This window comes from Falco cherrug, chromosome 5, assembly GCF_023634085.1.
Source record: "Falco cherrug isolate bFalChe1 chromosome 5, bFalChe1.pri, whole genome shotgun sequence".
NCBI classification, from domain to species: Eukaryota; Metazoa; Chordata; class Aves; order Falconiformes; family Falconidae; genus Falco; species Falco cherrug.
In genome coordinates, this window is record NC_073701.1 from 70,496,990 (window position 1) to 70,518,072 (window position 21,083).

Below are 21,083 nucleotides of genomic sequence, written 5' to 3' on the forward strand. Positions count from 1 at the left end.
TTGTCTCTTGGTGCCTTGATTAATTTTCTTCTCCACAACTTGTTTTTTTTTCTAAATGAGTACTCATTCATTACCTCTTTCCCTTGCCCCCCTTTTAAGCTTCTTTAGTGCCCTCTCCTCTGCTGGCTGATCCTAGCCAGCCTGCCCTGTAAAAGATTGGGTCCCCTTCTACGCAGCTTGAGGTCATCCCACCTGTAGACCCCCTCTGTCCACTGTTAAATAAAACCAAATGCACATGTATTTCAACGAGGCTCCATCCAGAGCCAACCTTCCTCCCCCATGTAACAGGAACAACCTTGGAGAAGGTCAGCTAGGCACTGCCCTCCTCTCTCTTCTACCTTCTCTTGACTATCCATGGAGCACCAAAGTCATGGTTTTCTTATCCACCTAATCCACAGATACTCGTTTAATCTTGCATTTGCACCTTGAGCCTCACAGTCTCTCTCTTGCAAATCAGCTTCATTTTTTGTAGAAAGTTGTCCCTGGCAAAGACTATCTTCCTTCTCCAAAGCGTGCAGACTTTTCCTGCATGTGCTTGTCAGTCTTGTGCTGGGCATCCCTCCCTGTGTATGATCCAGGTATGCCCTACCTCAGTCCACCAGCAAAGTCTCCTTCCTGTCCTGGAGCACATGTGGTAACCATGCAGTTTCTCATTATGTGAAAGCCCCATTACATGAAACAATATTTAGTGCTACACAACAGCATAGCTGTAAAAGGAAAAGTAGGTGAACGTGCCTGTTTGGGGGTTTAGACAAGCAGGTTGAGTGGTGGGCTGCCATAGATCTGTGCTTCATCAGAGCTGTCAGCTTGTGTTTCATACAGCAAATCTCAGACAAGGTAGTGTGGCACCTAAACCAATTATTACTATTTTGACTTGCCTACCCAGAGGGAGGGGAGTAGGAGAGTTTGAATCAAACTGCAAGAGGGATTTTTTTTAAAGGAGCAAAGCCTCCCATCCAAAATTTTTTGGGGGTAATTGAGAACATTTAATGAAAATTAAACAGAGGATTTATACTGATGTAATTTCTTTCCATGGAAAAGACTTCTACTTTTTTATCTTTTTAAGGGAAAATGCTATTTCAGAATGAAAAGGTGAAAGTTTCACTTTGAACAGTGTCAAAACTCATCATTCGATAGTTCTAAAATAAGACACTTATAAAATGTCAAAACATTATTCTGACATTTTCACACATTTTTCCTATCATTATTTTAAATCAAAACTATCTATTGTATGTGGCCACATTTCTCAACTAAGTTTGACTCTACTTTGCAGCGAACTTTCCAATCATTTCTAAACAAAACAAAAAAAAGAATCCTATTTCTATACATGCTAACTGCTGCAAACCATTGGTCTGTCACAGAGCTCATCCTCAGACACCGCCTGGACCAAATGCCCTCTCTAAACACTTGTACAAATTCCCATTTTCTTTTCCTGTTCATGTACTCAAGAACTCCCTTGTCAGATGCAAACAACCTTATTTCTTCTGGTTTAGGACCTGACCATCCCAGTTTGCAAACATGTCTTACCAAGAGCCTCTGCTCTGAAGCCCAGGACTTACCTTGTCCCCAAGCTCCTGTTTGCCAAAGGTGGTGTCATTAGAAGATGGGATGCTAATGGGAGTTATTTTGAGTTTCTCTGGCTCCCAGTCAATGTGTGTTTCTTCCTCTTTCACAGCTTCTGGTCTTTCCCAGGAACTGTTATCAGCAGCTTCTAGATCATATCGGGTGACAGGACTGAGCACCAAAGAAATGTATTTTTTTTCTATAAGACCAGTCTTTGGAGATACGGAGGGACCAGAGACAACGCTCCTGGGACAAACAGGTATGAAAGCTGAAGACTTGTGTTGCAGTTTTACCTAGGTAACTGCTATTGAGAGTAATTTCTTGGCTTCCCTACCCTTCTGATGCTTTTGCTAGATAGTGGCATCATAATTAAAAGAGGTTTAAAAGACACCTTTTCTGTTTTCCTCTTACAGTGGGACATCACAGAGAGTCACCTGCACCAATCACTCCAGTGACTTTGACAAAGCTGGATATGATGAGGTCCCCATCCACATCTCCCAGCAATGTGGGAACCACTCCTCTTTCACTGGCCACCACCACAAAGCTACCACCAAAGCCAGAGACCCCACTATTGACAACTGTAGTGTCTACACCACTGACAACTGTCCCAGTGCCAAGTGAGTGTGTATCCATGTGTGATTTGATGATGATATAGAAGTAAGTAAAAGGGAGCATGGTCTTCTCTGATCTCAGGAGCCAAAACTAGTCTTTAATCATTGAGTAGTGAGAGTGGAACAATGTCAGGGAAGGAGAAGACACAAACCTCATAAAATGCAGTGAAGCTCTCAGCACTGCCCTGTAGGGTGAAGGTGCTGTCTGCTCACTCACCAACATATGGCATCACTAGTGGTATTTGGTTTATTTTGTTGCTCTGAACACAAAGAAACATGCTTCTGCTTTAGGACCCCCCAGCTTACAGAGATCCTCTCTTCCCTCTGCAGTCTGTGGCAAGTTCAAAGCAGACATTGGGTTCCTGGTGGACGAGTCCTCGAGTATTGGCCAGAGCAATTTCAATAAAGTGAAGGATTTCCTCTTCCGGATCATTTCCTATTTCCCTAAGATTGGACCTGAAGGGACACAGGCAAGATTTTGTTATTCTGTTTCCTGAAGGTGTTTTCCTTCCAATTGTTCACCTTTTGCTCATCCCTGCAATGAGAGTAGTCTGCTTGCTCACATGTTGTGGGTCAGAAAGGCTACGTGCTCTACCTAAAGACATGTGTGTCCAACAAAGACGTGAATGAGAGTCTCCTAAATGTCAGCTTTCTCCTTTGGATATATTTCCATTTCTTCGTTATTTTTCCAAGATCAGGTCATCAGGAATAAAGTAAATTCCAGACCTACTGAAGTGGTGTCTAGGTTATGGAGCACAGGGATGTGTCAGGTGCATGTCCCCCTCTAAGCAGACTGCTAATGGTTAGAGACCCAGGTGGGGGCCAAGATGGGAGATGCAGCACATGCCATCAGCTGCCTCCTCTAGACAAGCAGAGGACCAGACCTCCAGGCCATGCTGTGAAACACCCCAAGGACAAATGAAAAGCCTACAGCATTAAATGACAACTCAGCAAAGCCAATGGAAACACTCAGTAGATAATTTTGTGTCATTTCTGTTTAATTAATCCAGTATTTTAACTAGCCCTTTACAAGGGAGACCTATGTAGCTCACTTTCAGTTGATCTGGAAATGGGAACTTCTTGCACTCTTTGCTTGCAGGTAGCCTTGAAGGTTTAGGTACATGATGAAGTTGCCCTGGGTTAGCAAATAATTCTGAGGACATGAAGACATTTTGATTTCAGTGGCTATGGTATGGGCTGAGTAGCTGGCTTCCTTTTGCAGTCAGCAGAGATCAGAGGTTTAATTCAGCAGGAAGGGGTGTTGCCATGGGAGGTGCTGCAGCAGGAGGTGCTCTCACCCAGCCATGAGCTGCCCAAAGTGCACCAGTCTCCCATTAGTCCTGTGCTGTATCCACCAGCAGAAATCCCTGATGCACTAGATCAGGGGTCCTCAAACTATGGCCCGCAGACTGGATACGGCCCCCCAGGGTCCTCAATCCAACTCCCCGGTATTTACAGAACCCCCCTGCTCCCCCCACTGGGGTTGGGGGGGGAAACCAAGCAGCCGCAGATGGCTGCCTGCCACTTCATCCGCACGCCGGCCCCCTGTTTAAAAAGTTTGAGGACCCCTGCACTAGAGAGTCCAAAGTAGTGCCTTGCCCATCCTTCAGTGTATGCTGTTTTCAGTCTGCAAGAAGCACAATCTCTTTCCACTCCTGTTTGCACCACAACTAGGTGTATTATCCAACTCGAGGTAGATTACTGACAGCCCTCTTGCTATGTGCCTGAGCCCTCCATGGCTTTTAACCCTGTTTTCTTTGGCAGGTTGCTGTTGCTCAATACAGTGAGGAGCCCAGGGCAGCCTTCTACTTCAACCAGTACCGTGACCGCAACAGTGCCCTGAAAGCTATCAAGGAACTGCGCTATGCTGGAGGCAACACAAAAACAGGTGTGGATGGGTGAGCTGCACACATGGGGTGGACCTTCTGGCCCAACACAGAAGCTAGGGGCCAGAGAAAGCATTTGTCTGAGTGTTTTGAACCGACTTACTTGGTTAGAAAGCTATCATAGAATCATTTAGGTTGAAAAAGACCTTTAAGATCATCAATTCCAACCATTAACCCAGCACTGCCAAGTCCACCAGAAAACCATGAAGTGCATCTATGCTCTGGCCCAAAGTTCTTTAAAATTTGAGAACAGAGGATCCAATTTAGTTTTATTTCCAGGAATGGTCTTTCCAACTAGCCTGATGTCCTTTATCCTTGTCTTAGTTTTACTACTGGGTTTCTCTCCATTATTTTATAGCCTTGCCTGCACTGGAGAGAGGTTTTTATACATGGCTTGGAGACAAAGCCCATAAGCGTTAGGCAAGCATAGTTGATGCTGAAGCATCCTTATTGCCCACTGTATGCACATTTTAGTCAGCAAATTCCAAAGGTTATTGCCTTGTTACCCTGACAACAAAACAATGTGCCGCGTCCTATTTTCATGGTGTGTCATCACATAATGTCCTTTGTTCACCTGTGTTGTACACATAGCACAGCTCTTCATTAGCTTAGCATCTCAGAAGTTCAGACGTTTTTGTCTTATGTAGTTAAAAAGCTCAGAGACAGACAGCGCTCTCCACCTGCTCGTTCCCAGCAGGACAGTAGGGTATACCTGGTTCCCTGAAGGTACATGAGCAGTAATGTTAAATTGAAAGTAGTTAGTTTTAACTTTTCTAATTTTAAATGGCCCAGTTAACATCTTCCCACCAGTCCACATAAAGGGAAGCTTTGGGGCACCCATGTATGTTAACTGAAGGCTTATATACCTCATCTGGCTCAGTGGTATTGTCAGGAACACAGAAAAACGGGGCTGATCAAGATACAGGAATTCTGATGGGACTGGTTAGGGAAAGCAGACAGGAAACTGGTCAGGCTGCAAATTCCTAGGTAACCTTACCTCTACTCCTTTTCATTGAGATTGTGTCAATAGAGACATTTTACCCCTCATGGGAGTCTTTCCATACTGTTTGGGGGCTTCTTAACCATTTCAGTTTGGGGAGAGTTCTTTGTGAAGCTTTCCACTCGTTCAAAAGAAATTTGAAAATGGGAATTCCATGGATTCCTAGAGCATAGGAAAAATGCTTCGAATCTCCTGAATATGATTTTTTTTCCTTTCCAAAACTACCTCCTGAATTCAGCCTGAACCATTTCAGCCAACCTGATTTACTGCTGTCTTCCCTCAGAAGACATTGCCCTATGATAGGGGCTGCTATCCATCAATGGGACCACACTGAATGTCCTTTTTCCTCCATCTGTGGAAGGAGATCCACAATGCCCAGCTGCAGACCTAATACTTGGGCAGATTTATGCCGTGTGTCTCCATGTTTACTCAGGTCGTGGTATAGCCTACATGCTAAAGGAGTTATTTCAGTCCTCCAGAGGGATGAGATCAGATTTCCCTCACATGATGGTGCTTGTGACTGATGGACGATCCCAGGATGACGTGTTGCCACCAGCCAGAGTGGCCCATGCTTTGGGTAAGAGTTGTCCTGTTGCATTTCCCTGAAACCTTGGTTCTTCATGAATTTCCAGGGGGTTGAGAGTGGTACATTATGTAATGTGTACACTTGGAGTGCATTGTTGGCTTTCTGCCCTCCTTTATCCTCTCTTCTTTCTATTCCTAGCTTGAGTGTCTTGGTTTGCTATAACTCACACTTGCTGCTTCAGCTGAGTTCTCACATAGCTACTGAAGTACCTGATCCCAGAAGAGGTTATTAGCAGGAAGATTGTGATGAGGTGTTTGGAATCTCTGATCTCAAACGTTTTTGCTTCTGTTGAGTGAGCGATGTATTTCAGGGATCCGCGTCATTGCTGTGGGTGTCTCAGGAGCTGACCCCACTGAGCTCAACAGCATCTTGCTGCAGCAGAACCTCCAGAACGTTTTCTATATCAGAACATTCGACGACTTCCCAGAAATCCTCCGAGAGATGATAGAAGTCATTTGTTCTGATCCTCAGGCTTCAGGGGCCCAGCTGCCATTGGGAGAGGTGAGCCAGTTCATAGATCTTTGAATATAAGCCAGCTTGCTTGGTGTGTGTTGTGCAAAAGCGCAATCTTCTTCCCTGAGCAAAGTTTCAAAGGTTTAGGACACTGGGTCCAATCCTGACCTCACTTACTGTCCAACCCTAGAGATAAGGAACAAAATCTTTGAAATCAAAGGAGTGGAACTGGGGAATCCAGAATACAGGATTGAAAGTTTTGTTGCATAAGGCCATTGCGGGGGCAGAGCACTTGGATGTATTATAAATGTATTGCCCCCTTCTAACTCTAGTTGATGGGTCATTGCTATGAATGTGAGCTTGTCTGCAGAGTATCTCCAACAGTGATATTTTATGGCTGTTTCAATGAAAAGATGGGTGATAGAAAAGTGCAGTGACCTCTTGACACCTGTTGAAGGCTGGTGTTTGATGTCTGGTTCCAAAACTTGAAGGATCACTGATCTAAGCCAAACTCTATGCTGTAGGGTACCCGACATGAAGCTGACAAGCAATTGCCATTTGGTGACACGGAGAGCAAGCCACACATGCCTGATACGTCATCAGCTGAACCACATACCCAAAAAGAAGAGGATGCTTGTGATCCCTGGTGTTTAAAGGTAAGAATTAGTTCACTGTGTCTTGGGGGTTTATATTTCAAAGAGACGATGATTACTGGTCTGATCAGGTCACTTCTCATCCCTGTGTGGTGTGCAGTGGAGTTATATCAGTGTCAAGACTTTTAACTCTGGGAACCATGTCCATGTTTGGGAAGGACATCCTAGAAGCTGCCATTTCAGCATGGGAAATGCAGCAGCCTCCTGTGCTCCTTCCCAGCAAACCAATGAAATTCAGGTTTTCCATAAATCCTGCTTCATATCTGCCAGCTCCATGCAGACATCACAGGTGTCCTGTGGCATCTCAGCTCTATGCTCCATGTGAGCCACTGAACAGACCAACAAGTTGCTGCTGCTCCTTACTTCAGAAATAAAATGTCAGGGGGCAAATCTACCCACTCCTCATACCAAGCAGGAAGCCAGAGGACATGAAGAACAGTAGGACAGCCCCAGAGCCCATGTGCTGGTCTAGTGAGTTAACTGATGTGGCTGTAGCCAGCAAAACTGAACAGTGTATGTTAGCTTCACTGGAGAAAATTAGGGTCTCTGTAGTAGCTGGTGGACAGGTAGTCAGTGTGGTGATCAGTCTGGTCATGATTCAGTTCAAAGGTAGGTGTCCACACTGGCAGCATAGCTCAGATGGTGATGTTTGTGCTGTAGCAGTCTAAAATGGGGTGAGGTAACTGCTGTCTGTGGACAGTTGAATTAGGGTCTTTATTTCGTGCCTCCCAAACTCCTTTCCACAGTTTCTCCGATGGGGGAGAACAATTGTATTGACACTACCCTAAAGCCTTGCAGATATGTAACCAAGAATATTTAGAGTCTGTCTGAGCCAGAAAGCTCCTGAACTATAGATGACATGGGCCAAGACTTTTTGAGGCATCAATATATTCCCTGACTGCATTTTGTCCTCACACAATGCTGTGTTCTCCATCCTGTTTTCCCAATTTCAGTGCAAGCTTGAGACAAAAGAAATAACGGATGACCTCCAAGGGACTTTAAATTGTCTAATGATATGAACAGGTCTCCTGGATGATCGACTTTGCTTCTTCCTTTTGTTGCATAAGCCAAGGAGCATGCTAGTCTGTATTTTGTGGTCACTCTGGTTTGAGTTTATTTGCCATCCTTTGGTGGATAATAATCTCTTCCATTTTCCTTCTCCTTTCAAGAACTTCAGAGGCTCACTGGCTCGCAGAGGCTATGACTCATACAGCTTTCCTACAAAGGGAGAGAAAGGAGAGCGGGTGAGTCCACCAGCATGAATCATCCACTTGATTAATATGCAACTAAATAATTAGGAAGAGATCTAGCAAAGAATCATCTTCAGGTCTTTTATGTTGGTGTTCTGATATATCCCACTCCATGCTGGCTTTGAAAATCGGGCAAAAGAGAACTAATGTGTGCGTGTGCACAGTGGCAGTTGGGGATTCTCTCAAGTGGTACAGAAAGCTAGTGCTGCATGAAGCTGTTTGGATTTGGAGGTCTGGGGCCATAACCTGCGTGCTGTTACTTTCCATGTATTTAGGGTCTACCTGGGAAGGACGGCATTCCTGGGCTGCCAGGCAGACCGGGGCGCACAGGTCCTCCTGGTCCCCCTGGACTCATGGTATGTGTTTGTTTTAACAAACTTTGTCAAAGTGCTGCTTAAGAGAAGAGTGAGCCTGTCTCTCAAATATCTCTTGTTTCTCTCTCCCCGCCCCCCCCTCCCCATTTTGCAGGGTCTCCCTGGCATCCAAGGTGGTGTTGTAAGTATTTTCAATGCAGCAAAGATAATCAGTACAGTGGGACCCTAAAGCTTTGCTTTTCAAGCCTTTCAAAGGCCAATTGTGCTGAGCAGAACAGGAAGCCCAAGTGACCCATTTTGCCTTTATGAGGGGCTGTTGATGTCACCAAATAGCTCTAAAGAGTCTTCCTTCTGGTCAGAGAACTGGCAAATAATGCGACACAACATGGGCACATTTCTAACCAAGTAACTCTCAGTGAACCAGAGCTGTCCAGAAAAAGACTGTGAACTCTTCCTTCAGCTATATATGTATCAGTCCTACTGCATAATCACCAGCAGCAACATTTGCTCACAGACTTCCTATACACAACATGCAACATTTCATAACATTGCCTGGAAAACATGCATCTTGCCAGGCCAGCCAAACCTTGTATGCCCTTGTGTTTGCTGTACTAATTGCTCTACACTGTTGATGTCATTGATGGTGGCACAGCTTTGCACGCTAGATCAGAAGTCACAAAATGTACCTCCTCTGCTTTTACCTGGGCTCTATTAGTAGGAAAATGACCGTATTTGACCAGATAAATCCCCCTTGGCCCTGAGAGCTGTATTGAGAAGGTACACATACCAAGGTGCCCAGGTCATTTGAGATGCCCTAGGATTTCCAAGGCAACCATCAAGGGCTGATAAAATATGGGTCTTGAAGAACACTTGTGAAGTAAGAGCTGGAGGTCAGGGAGGTATCAGAAAGCATCACAAATGGCACAAGACACCAGTGTATGTGTAATTGAACTAAGTCCCTGACCTCTGTTGGCTGCAACATGGTGTAAAAAGCCAGCTCTTGTGCAGAAGCAACATTTCAGTGGCACCATCTTGAACTTAACTCCATCTTTTGGGCTTGGTTCAGGTCCCATCTTCCAGCTGATGCTCCCCTCGATATTGGGACAAAAACCTATTTTCATGACCACTTTAAGAATGAATGAGATTTCAGATTTTATTAGAGACAGGTCTGTGGTCTTGTGGGTGCTTTGCTGCAAGGTTTATTTTTCATTCCAGGGATCTCCTGGCTATCCAGGACCAGTGGGGCCAAAAGGAGACAGAGTGAGTTTCATTCCTGGGTTTCACTGGGAGAAAGCTTTTGTATTGCTCTGATCTTTAATTTCTAAGCATTTGCACAGTGACCTTTGGTGAATATGAACTTCTGAGCTACACATAACTAGTGCCACACTGCTAGTCTTCAGCCTGGGGAGTGGTCCTTCAGCTTTGCTAGAAGGAATCTAATGTGTTTATGGAGAAAAGTTCTCAGTCCTTATCACAGGCCCTTGGCACATATCAGTTGGTTATTTGCAGAAGGAGGTAGCACTTAGTTGGATCATTCTGCCTTTCTGAGTTTCCACTATGAACAAGCTTGTTTGAATACATTTAAGACACAAAAAGGTAAGGCTTCAAGATCAGTTGTGGGCAGATCCCAGGAACCATTCTATTGTCCTTCCTTCATCCCCCAATGCCCGTTCCTCCCCCTTCCTTGCATCCACCTAAGTCGTCTGTATGGCTAAAGATCAGGGAACAGATCCTGCTGAAAGCCAACCCTTTTTCCCCTGATTAATTTTCTTCCATGACAGTAAGCAAAGCTCATGGATATGGCCATGTGGTTTCTGATACCTGAAAAAGAGTTGCAGCAAGCAGGTGGTTTGGGTTTGCGGTGCAGGGAGGAGCTGTTTGCTTTTAAAGTTACTTACACTGATCCTGAAATTGCTCCTAAGTCATGAAACTGCCAGTCTGCACCCAGACCTCCCAGCGCAGCTGAGTGTGTCCCCTGCTCCCTTTGTGCACAGGGCGAACCAGGCTATGTGCTGGGAGGAGTGGAGGTGATTCCTGGCCAAACTGGGCAGCCTGGTCCCACTGTGAGTATCATACCCCACGTATGGTGGACCCTTCAGCCTCTCAAGGGCTGGTAGAGAGGTGAAGGGAACTGGGAGAGAGCCCACATCACTCCCTTTCCTGGTTTTCATTGTTGCAGGGACAGAAAGGGCAGCCGGGCGTTCCTGGGGTAGCAGGACCACCCGGTTTACCAGGTTTACCAGGGCCACAGGGGCCACCAGGGATCTCCATCAAGGTAAGCATGGTTATTTGAAGCATGGTTCTGTGATATACCACAGAAAGAGGAGACCCGGCATAGTCCACGGTCTCTGGATGCTCTTCATTCTGGGGCCCTGGGAGCACACATCTTCTCTCCATCATGGGATTCTCCCATTGAGGCATAGAAGGAGGCAGTCTGCAAAATGTTCCTGTCATCAGGGGCCCTGCTTTTCAATGCAGTGGGAACAGGTGATTGAAAAGGTTACAGTCAGCCTTGTCTGACATGGGAGTAGGTTCAGTGGCCTCTAAGACTTTTCCAGCTCCAGGTCCCTAGGAGGGCTGTTCAGCAGCTAGAGTGAAATTCACAGGATCACTTGTGCTGTACACAGGCAAAACTGGACTGATGGTTCTCACCAAATGTCTCCTTGCATTGTGGGTAGGTCAAAAAGTCTCAGCAGACATCAAGAGACCTAAATCCCCCTCCTCTACCCTAAGGTGGGGGGGTTGACACCAGATATTTCGGGCTGAGGTGCCTGGAGCATGCAAGATAGCAGACACCTCTACTAAAGCTCTGTCTTCCCTTGGGGGTGGGAGTTTTGGTCCTCTGGGCTTTTCAGCCTGCAGGAGCTTTTTGCTGGGACTAGGTTTAGAGAGGACCCTTTCTCTAATTACCACCCTATGGTAACTCTCCTTGTCCTTTGTGTTTCAGGGTGAACCAGGGGATTCAGGTATCAGGGTAAGTACCTGAGATTGGCTTTCACTTTTGCATGTGATGAGAAGCCTTTTTTTATTTTTATTTCTAAGCTGCCCAATAGCTCTGGTTTCCCTACTTACCAGATGTCCATCAAGACCCATAAAGGTCTGCTGGGACATGCAGTAAGACTTCCCTGTGCTTCATGCAGGGCCCTCGTGGAAGGAATGGCCTCAAGGGTGACAGAGGAGGCATGGGAGAGCCGGTGAGTGGTCCACCAATGGCCAGTTGCTGAGGAAGAGCTTCTGGCCATGGTGGGAATGGGCCATTGGCCTTGAGATGCCTTCTGCCACATGGACTGGGTGTAGAGGGACAATGTCTACTGCCAGTTCTCATCAGCCACCACTTTGGGATGCCTCACTCTGTTGACAAGGGTAGGCAGATTAAACAGGGCCAATTAAGCATTTCTCACTTTGTCAGCTTCATTCTGTTGACCTGTCACTCAGGAATTGCCACAAGGAAAATGTTAAAAGGCCATCAAAGACACGGGATAACAGCCATTCATTTTGCCAAAAGCAAGGGCATGCCTCTACCTCATGGCATGGAGCAAAGCTGTGAGAAGTGCGTCCATCATGGTGCTTGCCCTGATGATAAACCCTCTGGCGTAGTCAGTTATGTTGGCAGGTGATAGTAAATGTCACCTCATGAAGACTACTCCAAAGCAACAGTGATTCACCCTTGAGACCCCTCTGTCTCCTTCACCCATGGAGCAGCTGAGTGCAACCCTTCTTCTTCCCACATCCCACTCCCCTGGTCCCAGGAGGACAGAGAACAACTGGGGCAGGTCCAGGGGAGGGCAAGAAGGTGGATCAAAAAGTGTGGGACAGTAAACAGGCTGAGCTGGAAGCAGATTCAAAGCAAAGAGCCACTTCTTCATAAAAGTCCCACAAGGGTGTTTGGGGTGTAGGAATTTTGAGTTCAAGGGGAGATAAGAGAAGAAAAAAATGTCCATGGGGGACTACTAGGAATAAAAGAATCCAAGCTGGGTTTGGGAAGTCCCTGCATTACAAATGGCTCAAACCTGAAAGATTACTGAGAGACTATATGCATGCCCTGTTCTTGCATCCTTCCCAAGGTGCCTGTTACTGTCCTTTATGATACATGGGCTTTTTTTTTTTTTTGTTACCTTTGCCATACTGTAAAGTTATATCCCACAGACCAGCCATTTCCATATGTCAGTCTTCACCATTTCTACACCAGCAAGCATTACTATGGTCACCTTTTCACAGCAACACAGCCATGAAGAGCCACTGCAGAAAACAGCCACTGCCAGATCGACATGGGTACCCAGGCTTTTTCTTCCCATGTAACAAGCAAACACATCTTTACTTTCTCTTCCTGAGTAAAGCCAGTGATTCATATCTTATTTGTGGGTGAAAAGGAAATTTGGGAATACATAGGTATCTCTATAAATCCTCAGTTGCAAAGCAGCTGTTAAGATAGGCACATCAGGATATATATTCCTCTGCTTGGGTTTCTACAGATTTAAAAATAGAACTTTTCTTTAGTACGATGGGTAACAAACAGTTTGAAAGAAAAAGAATTGATGATGTATCTTACTTTTCAGGGGAAACCTGGCTTGCCAGGCCCTGTAGGGCTACATGGTGTTCCTGGACTGCCTGGACCAAGGGGAGAAAAGGTCATTACTCTCACATCAGATGCTTGTGGAATCCATCAGTCCAAGGGGGAGCTGAGAACAGCTGAGAGAAAGTAATAGCAGGATAGACATGTGGGGAGATACTTCAGGATCTCCCACCATTCCCCTTCACTCCCTGCTTGTCTGGGTTTGATTTTCTGCATGGTAGAATAGATGCTTCATCTCCATCCAAGTCCATTTTTCCTCACAGTCCTCTTGTTTCTACCCAGCAGAAGGTCTCCTCTGCAGTTCCTGCTGGTGAGAGCAATGTTTCCTCCCAAATACGGCTCGAGCCCTGCATGCTCCCTGTCCCTTGGATAGGGCTGCTTCATTGAACCCCCCACCCTGCTTCTAATGGCCACTGAAAACACCTACAGACCCTTGTTTGTAATTGTCTCGTCCAAGTTGTTGTTTGTACCTTGCTTGAAGGTTACTGATCAGACATATGTCTCAGCCAAATGTTTACACAGCAAATCCCTCCCTTCCTGCTTTGCAGGGTGGCTAAGAGTAGATCTCTGAAGCAGATATCCAGGTGGGACATGTCATGCTCTGCATCTTTGAGGACCAGGTTCCCTGAGTGCAATGCTCTGCTTACCTTGCAGGGAATGGCAGGAACTGGCATTCCCGGCACTGCTGGCTTGAAAGGCGAAGAAGGAGAGCAGGTAGGATGGCAATTTTGTGTTGAGATTTGCAGCTAAAATCTCCTTGGAGGGTTCAGTGTCTCCAGACACTCCTCCAATACCTGCCATCGTGGTTTTCCCTGGAGGGCACATCCTATGGTTACAACTGGAAAGGGTGAGAGAAGGGAAGACACTGGGTTTTAAAGTCTGAGCTTTCACTGTTTCTTCTGGTTTTTTCAAGGGGGTGATGGGACCTCCAGGAGCACCAGGACCAAAGGTGGGTACTGAAATGCTGAACCTGAGTCCCTGTGCCTGGTACTCGGATGCCAAGGAAAGCATCTAGCTCTAACCATCACCATAGGCTGTGGAAATGTTGACCTCTTACTCAAAAGCAATGAAAGGGAATAATTTTACACATCAGCAGCCACTGGCCTGTGGAAGTCATTCCTGCAGGGTGCTGCAGAGACCAAGAATGGTAGCAAGTTGTGATATTCTAATAAAATAATAAAAGGCATTTTTCTGGCCAGTGAGACTCTGCAGAACTGTAGAAGTTCACATTAGATGTGTTTTGAGAGGAAGATGTAAGGAACAGATTGTCTCATATGTGCATTTTGGACACCTTCCTCTGAACCTTCCAGACCCACATTCACTCCTAAGTTCCCAGCAGAGAAAGACCAGCCCTGTGAGAGGTGACACAGCCCATCCTGAAGTTTAACTTTTCTTCTGAAAATGCCCATCTTTCTGTTGGGGGAGAAGGAAACCTTGACTTGACCAATTCTCTCACCTTGCTTAGGAGCCTGGGGTCAGTGGTGGGGAACAGTTTTGGCCTCTTGGTGCTGCCAGAGGAAAGGAACCAGACAAATGTAGCTCCAGTCCAAATCTGGCAACTCTGCAATGAACCCAGGGAAGATGATGGATGGCAAGGACTAGTCGGGAAGGGACTCATGGCAGACAGGAAGATTTTCTTGCATACTGCTGCATGCCTCCCAGCTCTCACTACTCTTGGAGATGTGGGAGTTCAACTCCAGGTTCTCCATGTGACAAAATACCTGGGAAGCTGCAAGTGCAGGAGGAATCAGCTGATCTTGACATATACAGGGATGACTGCTGTAGGAGGACGAGACTTTCTCCTAAGCCAGGAGAAATGCCTCTCAATTCAGGTTTGAGTGGATGTTTGCCTCTTCCTGAAGTACCTGGCTTGAGCTCATGTTGAAGTTTGACACCAGAGAAAGGCTCAGGAAGTCTGAATTTTCCCTGGTATGGGGAGTGCCAGGTGTGGGTTTAGGTGGTAAGGAAACTCAGCATGGTCCCAAGTTGTTACAGCTCTTGGAGGAGCAACCACTTAGGATTGGGTTGTATGGCCCTCTGCATACCCTCTTCTGCAGGTAACTCAGGATATACTCTTTGAGTTAACTACTGAAGGCCAAATGGATCTGCGTCACTGATTTATTTCATGTCTGTTAAAGCTCAAAAAATGTCCATGTTGAGCCCAAAATAAATTATTTTCATACTTCAAATAGATAGAAAATGAAGGAAAAATTAATATCAAAGGAAACATTTCATTCAGCATGAAACAAAGTAGTTTGCTTCCCTTTACAGTGGTGCTTTTTAATTTCATAAAATAAAAAAGGATCTTAAATCTGTAAAGTCTTTGCAAATGTAACAGCAGGTTTGCTGCTTATGTCTTGCTCTTCACGAGAGAAAAGACCTCCTTGACTTGCCCAGTCTTGATACACACGAATATGGGTCTGTGGGTGGGTGTTTCACGGACTGCTGATGCAAAGCAATGGGGAGAAAGAGCAAAATCTGGCGGGGTGCTTACTGGTGAGGTGACTGTTGATGTTTATGAGCTCTTTCTGAGTTGACAGCAGAAGGTGCAGGAGGCAATCACAGCTGCTCATTTTCATTTAGAGTGAACCAGGACCACATAGGGAAGAAGAATTGATTGGGCCAAGGGTGTGCCTCCAAATTAATCAAATCACAACAAAGTTTTAAAAATTAAGATTAAAAAAAAAAGTAAATGTAGAACCCATAGTAACTGGGCCCTCGACCAACATCTCACTTTGCTATCTTGGTTACGCTCAGCCTCTGAGCTAAGCCTGGACCTACCCTGCAACCCCTGACCTGCGCATTATCTATGCTGTAAACCCTCAATTTTTTCCAGAAGACTGTCTCATCTTCAGTTCTCAAGCTCCTTGGGAGGAAAGAGTCTGATCAAGCTCAGGATAGTCCATCTATATATATAGTAATGTATATATATTGTATTATAGAATCATAGAATGATAGGATGGTTTAGGTTGGATTGGACCTTAAAGACCATCTAGTTCCAGCCCCCTGCCAGGGGCAGGGACACCTTCCACTAGACCAGGTTGCTCCAAGCCCCATCCAACCTGGCCTTGAACACTTCCAGGGATGAGGCATCCACAGCTTCTCTGGGCAACCTGTGCAGTGCCTCACCACCCTCACAGTGAAGAATTTCTTCCTAATATCTAATCTAGCTCTGTCCTCTTTTACTTTAAAACCATTCCCCCTTGTCCTGTCACTACAAGCCCTACTAAAAAGTCTGTCCCCATCTCTCTTATAAGCCCCCTTTAGGTACTGGAAGGCCGCCCTAAGGTCTTCCTGGAGCCTTCTCTCCTCCAGGCTGAACAGCCCCAGCTCTACCAGCCTGTCTGCCTAGGAGAGGTGCTCCAGCCCCCTGATCATCTTTGTGGCCTCTTCTGGACTTGCTCCAACAGGTCCGTGTCCTTCTTATGCTGGGGACCCCAGAGCAGACACAGCGCTGCAGGTGGGGTCTCACCAGAGCAGAGCAGAGGGGGAGAATCCCCTCCCTGGACCTGCTGACCACGCTGCTTTTGGTGCAGCCCTGGGTTTGGTTGGCTTGCTGGGCTGCAAGTGCACATTGACAGGTTACATTGAGCTTCTCATATGTAGTTCATATATATATATAAATATTTATATATGTTATATAGCAGATTATTGTGGTAGAACTATATAGTAACTATATTTAATTTTATAAAAATATGCAATTTAATATTAGGCATTATAAAAAAAGTATGTATAGTAATATGTTTGATTATACAAGATAGCAATATATTATATATACTATACTGGTAATTAATATGCAATATACAATATCTATCAATTCATGGACTACATATATAACACGCTATGTGCCATATATGAAATACATGTAAAAAAATGTATTTTTTTTACTTGCTTTCCTCCCTGCTTTCACAATCTCCAGTGGAGGAAACGTGCTTAGCAGGCTCTTCTGCAGTGTGCAAACCTCCAGGCTCGTCCTGCCCTGCCAGTGGATCCTTGTCTTAACTAAAGCATCTTCTGTTTTCCAGGGTAACAAAGGGCAAGGTGGTGATAAAGGGGAAAAGGTGAGACTGGCCAGCACTGAAGTGCAAAGTAGGAGGGGAAGAAGCACTGGCTCTGTTTTGGGGCTCAGGACAGAGCAGTTGAGGTATCTGACTGGAGATCCAGAGGGAGGGAATTTGAGGTCCCCCCCGAAGGCTTCTTCCAGTCTGGCCAGATGTAACTGGGCCACGTAGCTGCATGCCACGCCACCGTAACTTCAAGGTTCAGGAGCTTGCTGATGTTGAAGGTGCTGTCATGCATGGACTAGACTTTGCACAAATGGTAAATCTCTGGGACAGTCTGCAGCTAGCAAACACTGACAAACAAACTTTGAATACTCTTTGCTGGTCCATACTGAGTATTCACAGTTTGCTTTTATTGAGCTATCTTTCAGGTTTTGACAGCTCCCCCAGCTGCACTTGTTCTGCACATGTGTTTGATTATAACCTCAAAGATCAAAGAGACAGCAGCATTTTTGCTAAGAAAAGCTAGTGAAAAATGGAAATACGCTGTCAGTCTTCCTCGAGCCAGTGCACCTTGCAGGAGCAGCCCTGCAAGCACAGCGAGTGTGTGTACTTGCAGCTTCCAGCTCTGAGCAGAGACCTGGGGCTGGGGGTTAGGCAAAGCACTGACCTTGTCTGGTGGCTCCCATTCATCTCATAGCCGTCTCCATACCTTCTCTTGCTTGCAAAGGACCATCTTCAATAGCTTTTCCTGGGCTGAGAGCTTGCTGCTCTGCACTTCATCTCTGGTAGATGGCAACCAGGCATGTTCAAGATAAGCATGGGGATTTCCCTCTCTCACCCCATAACTGTCTGGCAGAGCTGTCTTGTAGTTAGTGAAAAATTGGGCTGAAAAGCTTTCTCCCTCCGTCTGGCTGAGAGCTTCTCGCTACAGCAGGGATTGAAAGTGCTGAATCTTTTTTCATTTTGGTGGAAATCCTCTTTTGATGTCTTGCAGGGACTCCCAGGACCTCCAGGGCAGAAGGGAGACCAAGTAAGTCGAACAGTAAGAGAGCAACATGTTTGACTAGCTCAGGTGAGAGTATCCCGGCTTTCCCCAACTTGTTCTATGTGTGCAGCTCTTGCAAGTACAGTTGAGTGTGTTTATGGGGAGGCTTACACAGAGGTGAAGCCAGCAGGGATGTACTTGAATGCTGTTTTGCTGTTGTGCTTCTGAGATGGGTTTTGAGCTGTTTTAAGGAATGGATAGGGGGAAAAAATGAGCAGAAATTTTTCTTTGCCCCAAATTGTTCATTTTACGTCCTTTTGCCTTGCAGGGGAACCCAGGATTCCCAGGTGCTCCAGCTATGGGGGTAACTATGAGTGGATTACAGCCCTTCTTGTCCTATAGCTATGCAGCATCACCACCAGTGGTGCCAGTAGACTGAGGACCAAGAGAGATGTGTCCCACTGAACTGCAAGAAAAACTAATGGACCTTTTCCCTGACCCTCCAGCCGACTATGTCTTCTGCTCCCTTGCTCCACTTCTTGTATTCCCAGCCCTGCAAGATAGTTGCCCACTGTCTCCTCAAAGGAGCTTCACTGCTGTGCAGGAAACATGAGAATAAAGCCTCCCCACCACTGAAGCCTTGTGCTCCAGGCCTGTCCCCGTGCTCAAGCTCCTCATTCATGATGGGGCTGCTCTGGTCCCTGCTGAAGCAGCATGTCCCTCTGCTGCTTCACATCTCTCTAAATGCTAGGGCAGCTCTACGGAGAAAACTTGGTGGCGGCCACCACTGCATGTCCCATGGCGTTGCTGCACATGGTGTGGGAGCAGCTGGAGATTGCATTAAGGACTAAGGCCCACCACCAGGACAGACTGATGTGTTATGGAGGATGCTTGAATGAGCAGAGACATTGCTGTCTGAAGGTCACCTTGGTGTGTGTTAGCAAAGGCTACAGCAGCTCTCTGCTAATAGTACCTTGCATGTGTGATCGTTCAGTTCCATACCTAGAGCCAAAACCTACAGAAGCTGATGGGATTCCTCACAAGCTTCACTGGGTTTGGGATTTGGCTTGTGGTTCTTTCTGGCTTGTAGCCCATTCTGATTTGTAGCCCTTTCTAACCATCAGTGCAGGTCCTATCCCATAACAAGGCTGAGATTCTTTTGCTTTGGAAAAGGTGATTTGAATAGACCCTCCTTTGAAAGGGAGATCCTTTTTTCCCAAATAAGAGGACATTTCTGTGATTTCTTTTTATCCTCAGATTTTGGGACCTCCAGGCAAGAAAGGTGTCAGGGTAAGTCCATTAATTAGCACTGCTTGAAACTTAGATGAGATCTTCAGCTGAAAAAGTGAAGGCCGTACCATGTTTCACCATCTGAACCATATCTCCCTTGTGATTGACTGGAGAGGAGATGTTGAAAAAGTAGCAGTAGTCTTGCCCTGCTGGCATTTCTTTTGCTTTTATTAACATTTTGTACCTAGCATTCTCTTTCTAGCCCTAGTCTGGGGGGAGATTTGGGATTTCCATGTGCTGGTTTTAGAAGGGAGAGATTGCTGAAGTGCAGATCCAGCCCACGCACAGAAGCTACTATCCAGCCAAGGGAGGCATTGACATAAAATCAAAGCACAGCTGAGGCTGGAAGGGACTTCTGGAAGTCTCTAGTCCCACCTCCTACTCAAAACAGAGCCAACTTCAAAGCTGAGTCACATTGCTCAGGGTCTTGTGTGCTGAGCATCTCCATGGATGGAGATCTCCCCACATCATTTAGACTCAGTGTTTGGCCTCCCCATGACGGAAGAAAACTGAATTTCTCATACCAAGGAGACCACTGAGACAGAGCTGTTCCCTGACTATATTGTCCATGTTGTACATCTACTTTATAGCACAGTGGCTACAGTTCACTTTTTCAGTGGCCTCATGGTGAAATGTGGCCTGGAATATCTTTTTATTACTATTATTATTATTATTATTATTATTATTATTATTATTATTGATAGCTCACTGCCAACCTGCAAAGAAATAAAAGATCTCCCTCATCTATGTAAGAAGTATTTACTGCAGGACTAACTCCTCTTGGCTTTTTGACAGCTGACATTTGTGAAATACCCTGCAGTGCTTCATACCTCCTGCACCCTACAGAGACAACAGGTTTTGTCCTTTTCACTGGGCTTGGATGTTGGAGCCACCTCCCTTTATTGGCCTTATTGTGCAGACTGCTTGACACTGTTTAGCAAAAATGTCTCTCTTCTTTTAGGCTGGCTGCATTTAGGTGGCGGGCCGGGACTCTTGCAGTGTCCCCATGTTGGAATTGGCTTGGAATATCTCAATTTTTTTGTCTTGATAGCTCATTGCCAATCTGCAGGGAAATAAAAAAATCTTAATTTTATCCTGCTCATACACTATAAATGGTGTTCTACAATACAGCAGTTGCATGGCTGGAGAGGGTGTAACTACTGTGATGAGTTTTGTATGACAGAAGACCAGATACCGCAAAGTTTCATTATAAACCCAAAGGTGGATGGTTGGGTGGTTTTGGCAAGGGAATGGTTTTCGGAGTGTATTAGAAGTGCAAAATGCAGTTCTAGGGAACCACATGAACAGGGCTTGGCTTCCTGCATGATATTATAAGCTTTGGGTATGTCTTTTTTTCAAAGGGAGACACTGGACCAACAGGGGCCCTGGGACCACAAGGAGACAAAGGAATACAAGGAGACAAAGGAGAGAAGGTAATGCACTTGCTTTTCTCAGCGCATCTTTTATTTTGGGTTTATTTTGTTTGTGTCCACAAGGGAAACTCTGAGGCAGATGGAATTCCTTCCCACGTCATGCTAACAAGGACCACCCATATGCTGAAAGCCAAGGGGAGACTTGTCACATGTAGAAGTCAAAAGCTCTTTGAAAGGAAGTCAGTGAGAGAGGCAGTTACTAATGCTCAGCTCACCCAGCTGCCAAGGACATTCTCCGTCCTTTTCTGCTGGCTTCAAATGTGGAAATTTATGTCCTGAGCTTGAAAGCTGTTCTGGCAAGACATTATATCTCCCTCTGCATCTTGCTTAGCACCAAACACAGCACTGGCAACTAACTCCCACCGGTTACAGCAGGGGTGGGAGGTAGGCTGATCCTTGAGGTGGCTGCGAAATGGTGGTGGGGTGGAGACTGCTAACAGCAAGCATGGCATAAGATGTGTTCCCAATAGTGAGATAATCAG

The 21,083-nt window shown here is 45.9% G+C and overlaps 1 protein-coding gene across 1 annotated transcript in view; it reads left to right on the forward strand.

Annotated features, from left to right (window-relative positions):
• The window catches only part of LOC102056661 (collagen alpha-1(VII) chain-like), a 116,245-nt gene that overhangs the window by 35,724 nt on the left and 59,438 nt on the right, over positions 1-21,083 (forward strand). Inside the window, exons 20-42 of the mRNA XM_055711971.1 lie at positions 1,676-1,822; positions 1,977-2,180; positions 2,505-2,644; positions 3,939-4,062; positions 5,494-5,637; positions 5,957-6,147; positions 6,624-6,755; positions 7,922-7,996; positions 8,278-8,358; positions 8,471-8,497; positions 9,532-9,576; positions 10,311-10,379; positions 10,496-10,591; positions 11,264-11,290; positions 11,457-11,510; positions 12,873-12,944; positions 13,544-13,603; positions 13,803-13,838; positions 16,915-16,950; positions 17,888-17,923; positions 18,207-18,242; positions 19,136-19,168; positions 20,530-20,601. Of these exons, the coding sequence (XP_055567946.1) occupies positions 1,676-1,822; positions 1,977-2,180; positions 2,505-2,644; positions 3,939-4,062; positions 5,494-5,637; positions 5,957-6,147; positions 6,624-6,755; positions 7,922-7,996; positions 8,278-8,358; positions 8,471-8,497; positions 9,532-9,576; positions 10,311-10,379; positions 10,496-10,591; positions 11,264-11,290; positions 11,457-11,510; positions 12,873-12,944; positions 13,544-13,603; positions 13,803-13,838; positions 16,915-16,950; positions 17,888-17,923; positions 18,207-18,242; positions 19,136-19,168; positions 20,530-20,601 (1,937 nt within the window). The remainder of the gene's footprint in view (positions 1-1,675; positions 1,823-1,976; positions 2,181-2,504; positions 2,645-3,938; positions 4,063-5,493; positions 5,638-5,956; positions 6,148-6,623; positions 6,756-7,921; positions 7,997-8,277; positions 8,359-8,470; positions 8,498-9,531; positions 9,577-10,310; positions 10,380-10,495; positions 10,592-11,263; positions 11,291-11,456; positions 11,511-12,872; positions 12,945-13,543; positions 13,604-13,802; positions 13,839-16,914; positions 16,951-17,887; positions 17,924-18,206; positions 18,243-19,135; positions 19,169-20,529; positions 20,602-21,083) is intronic.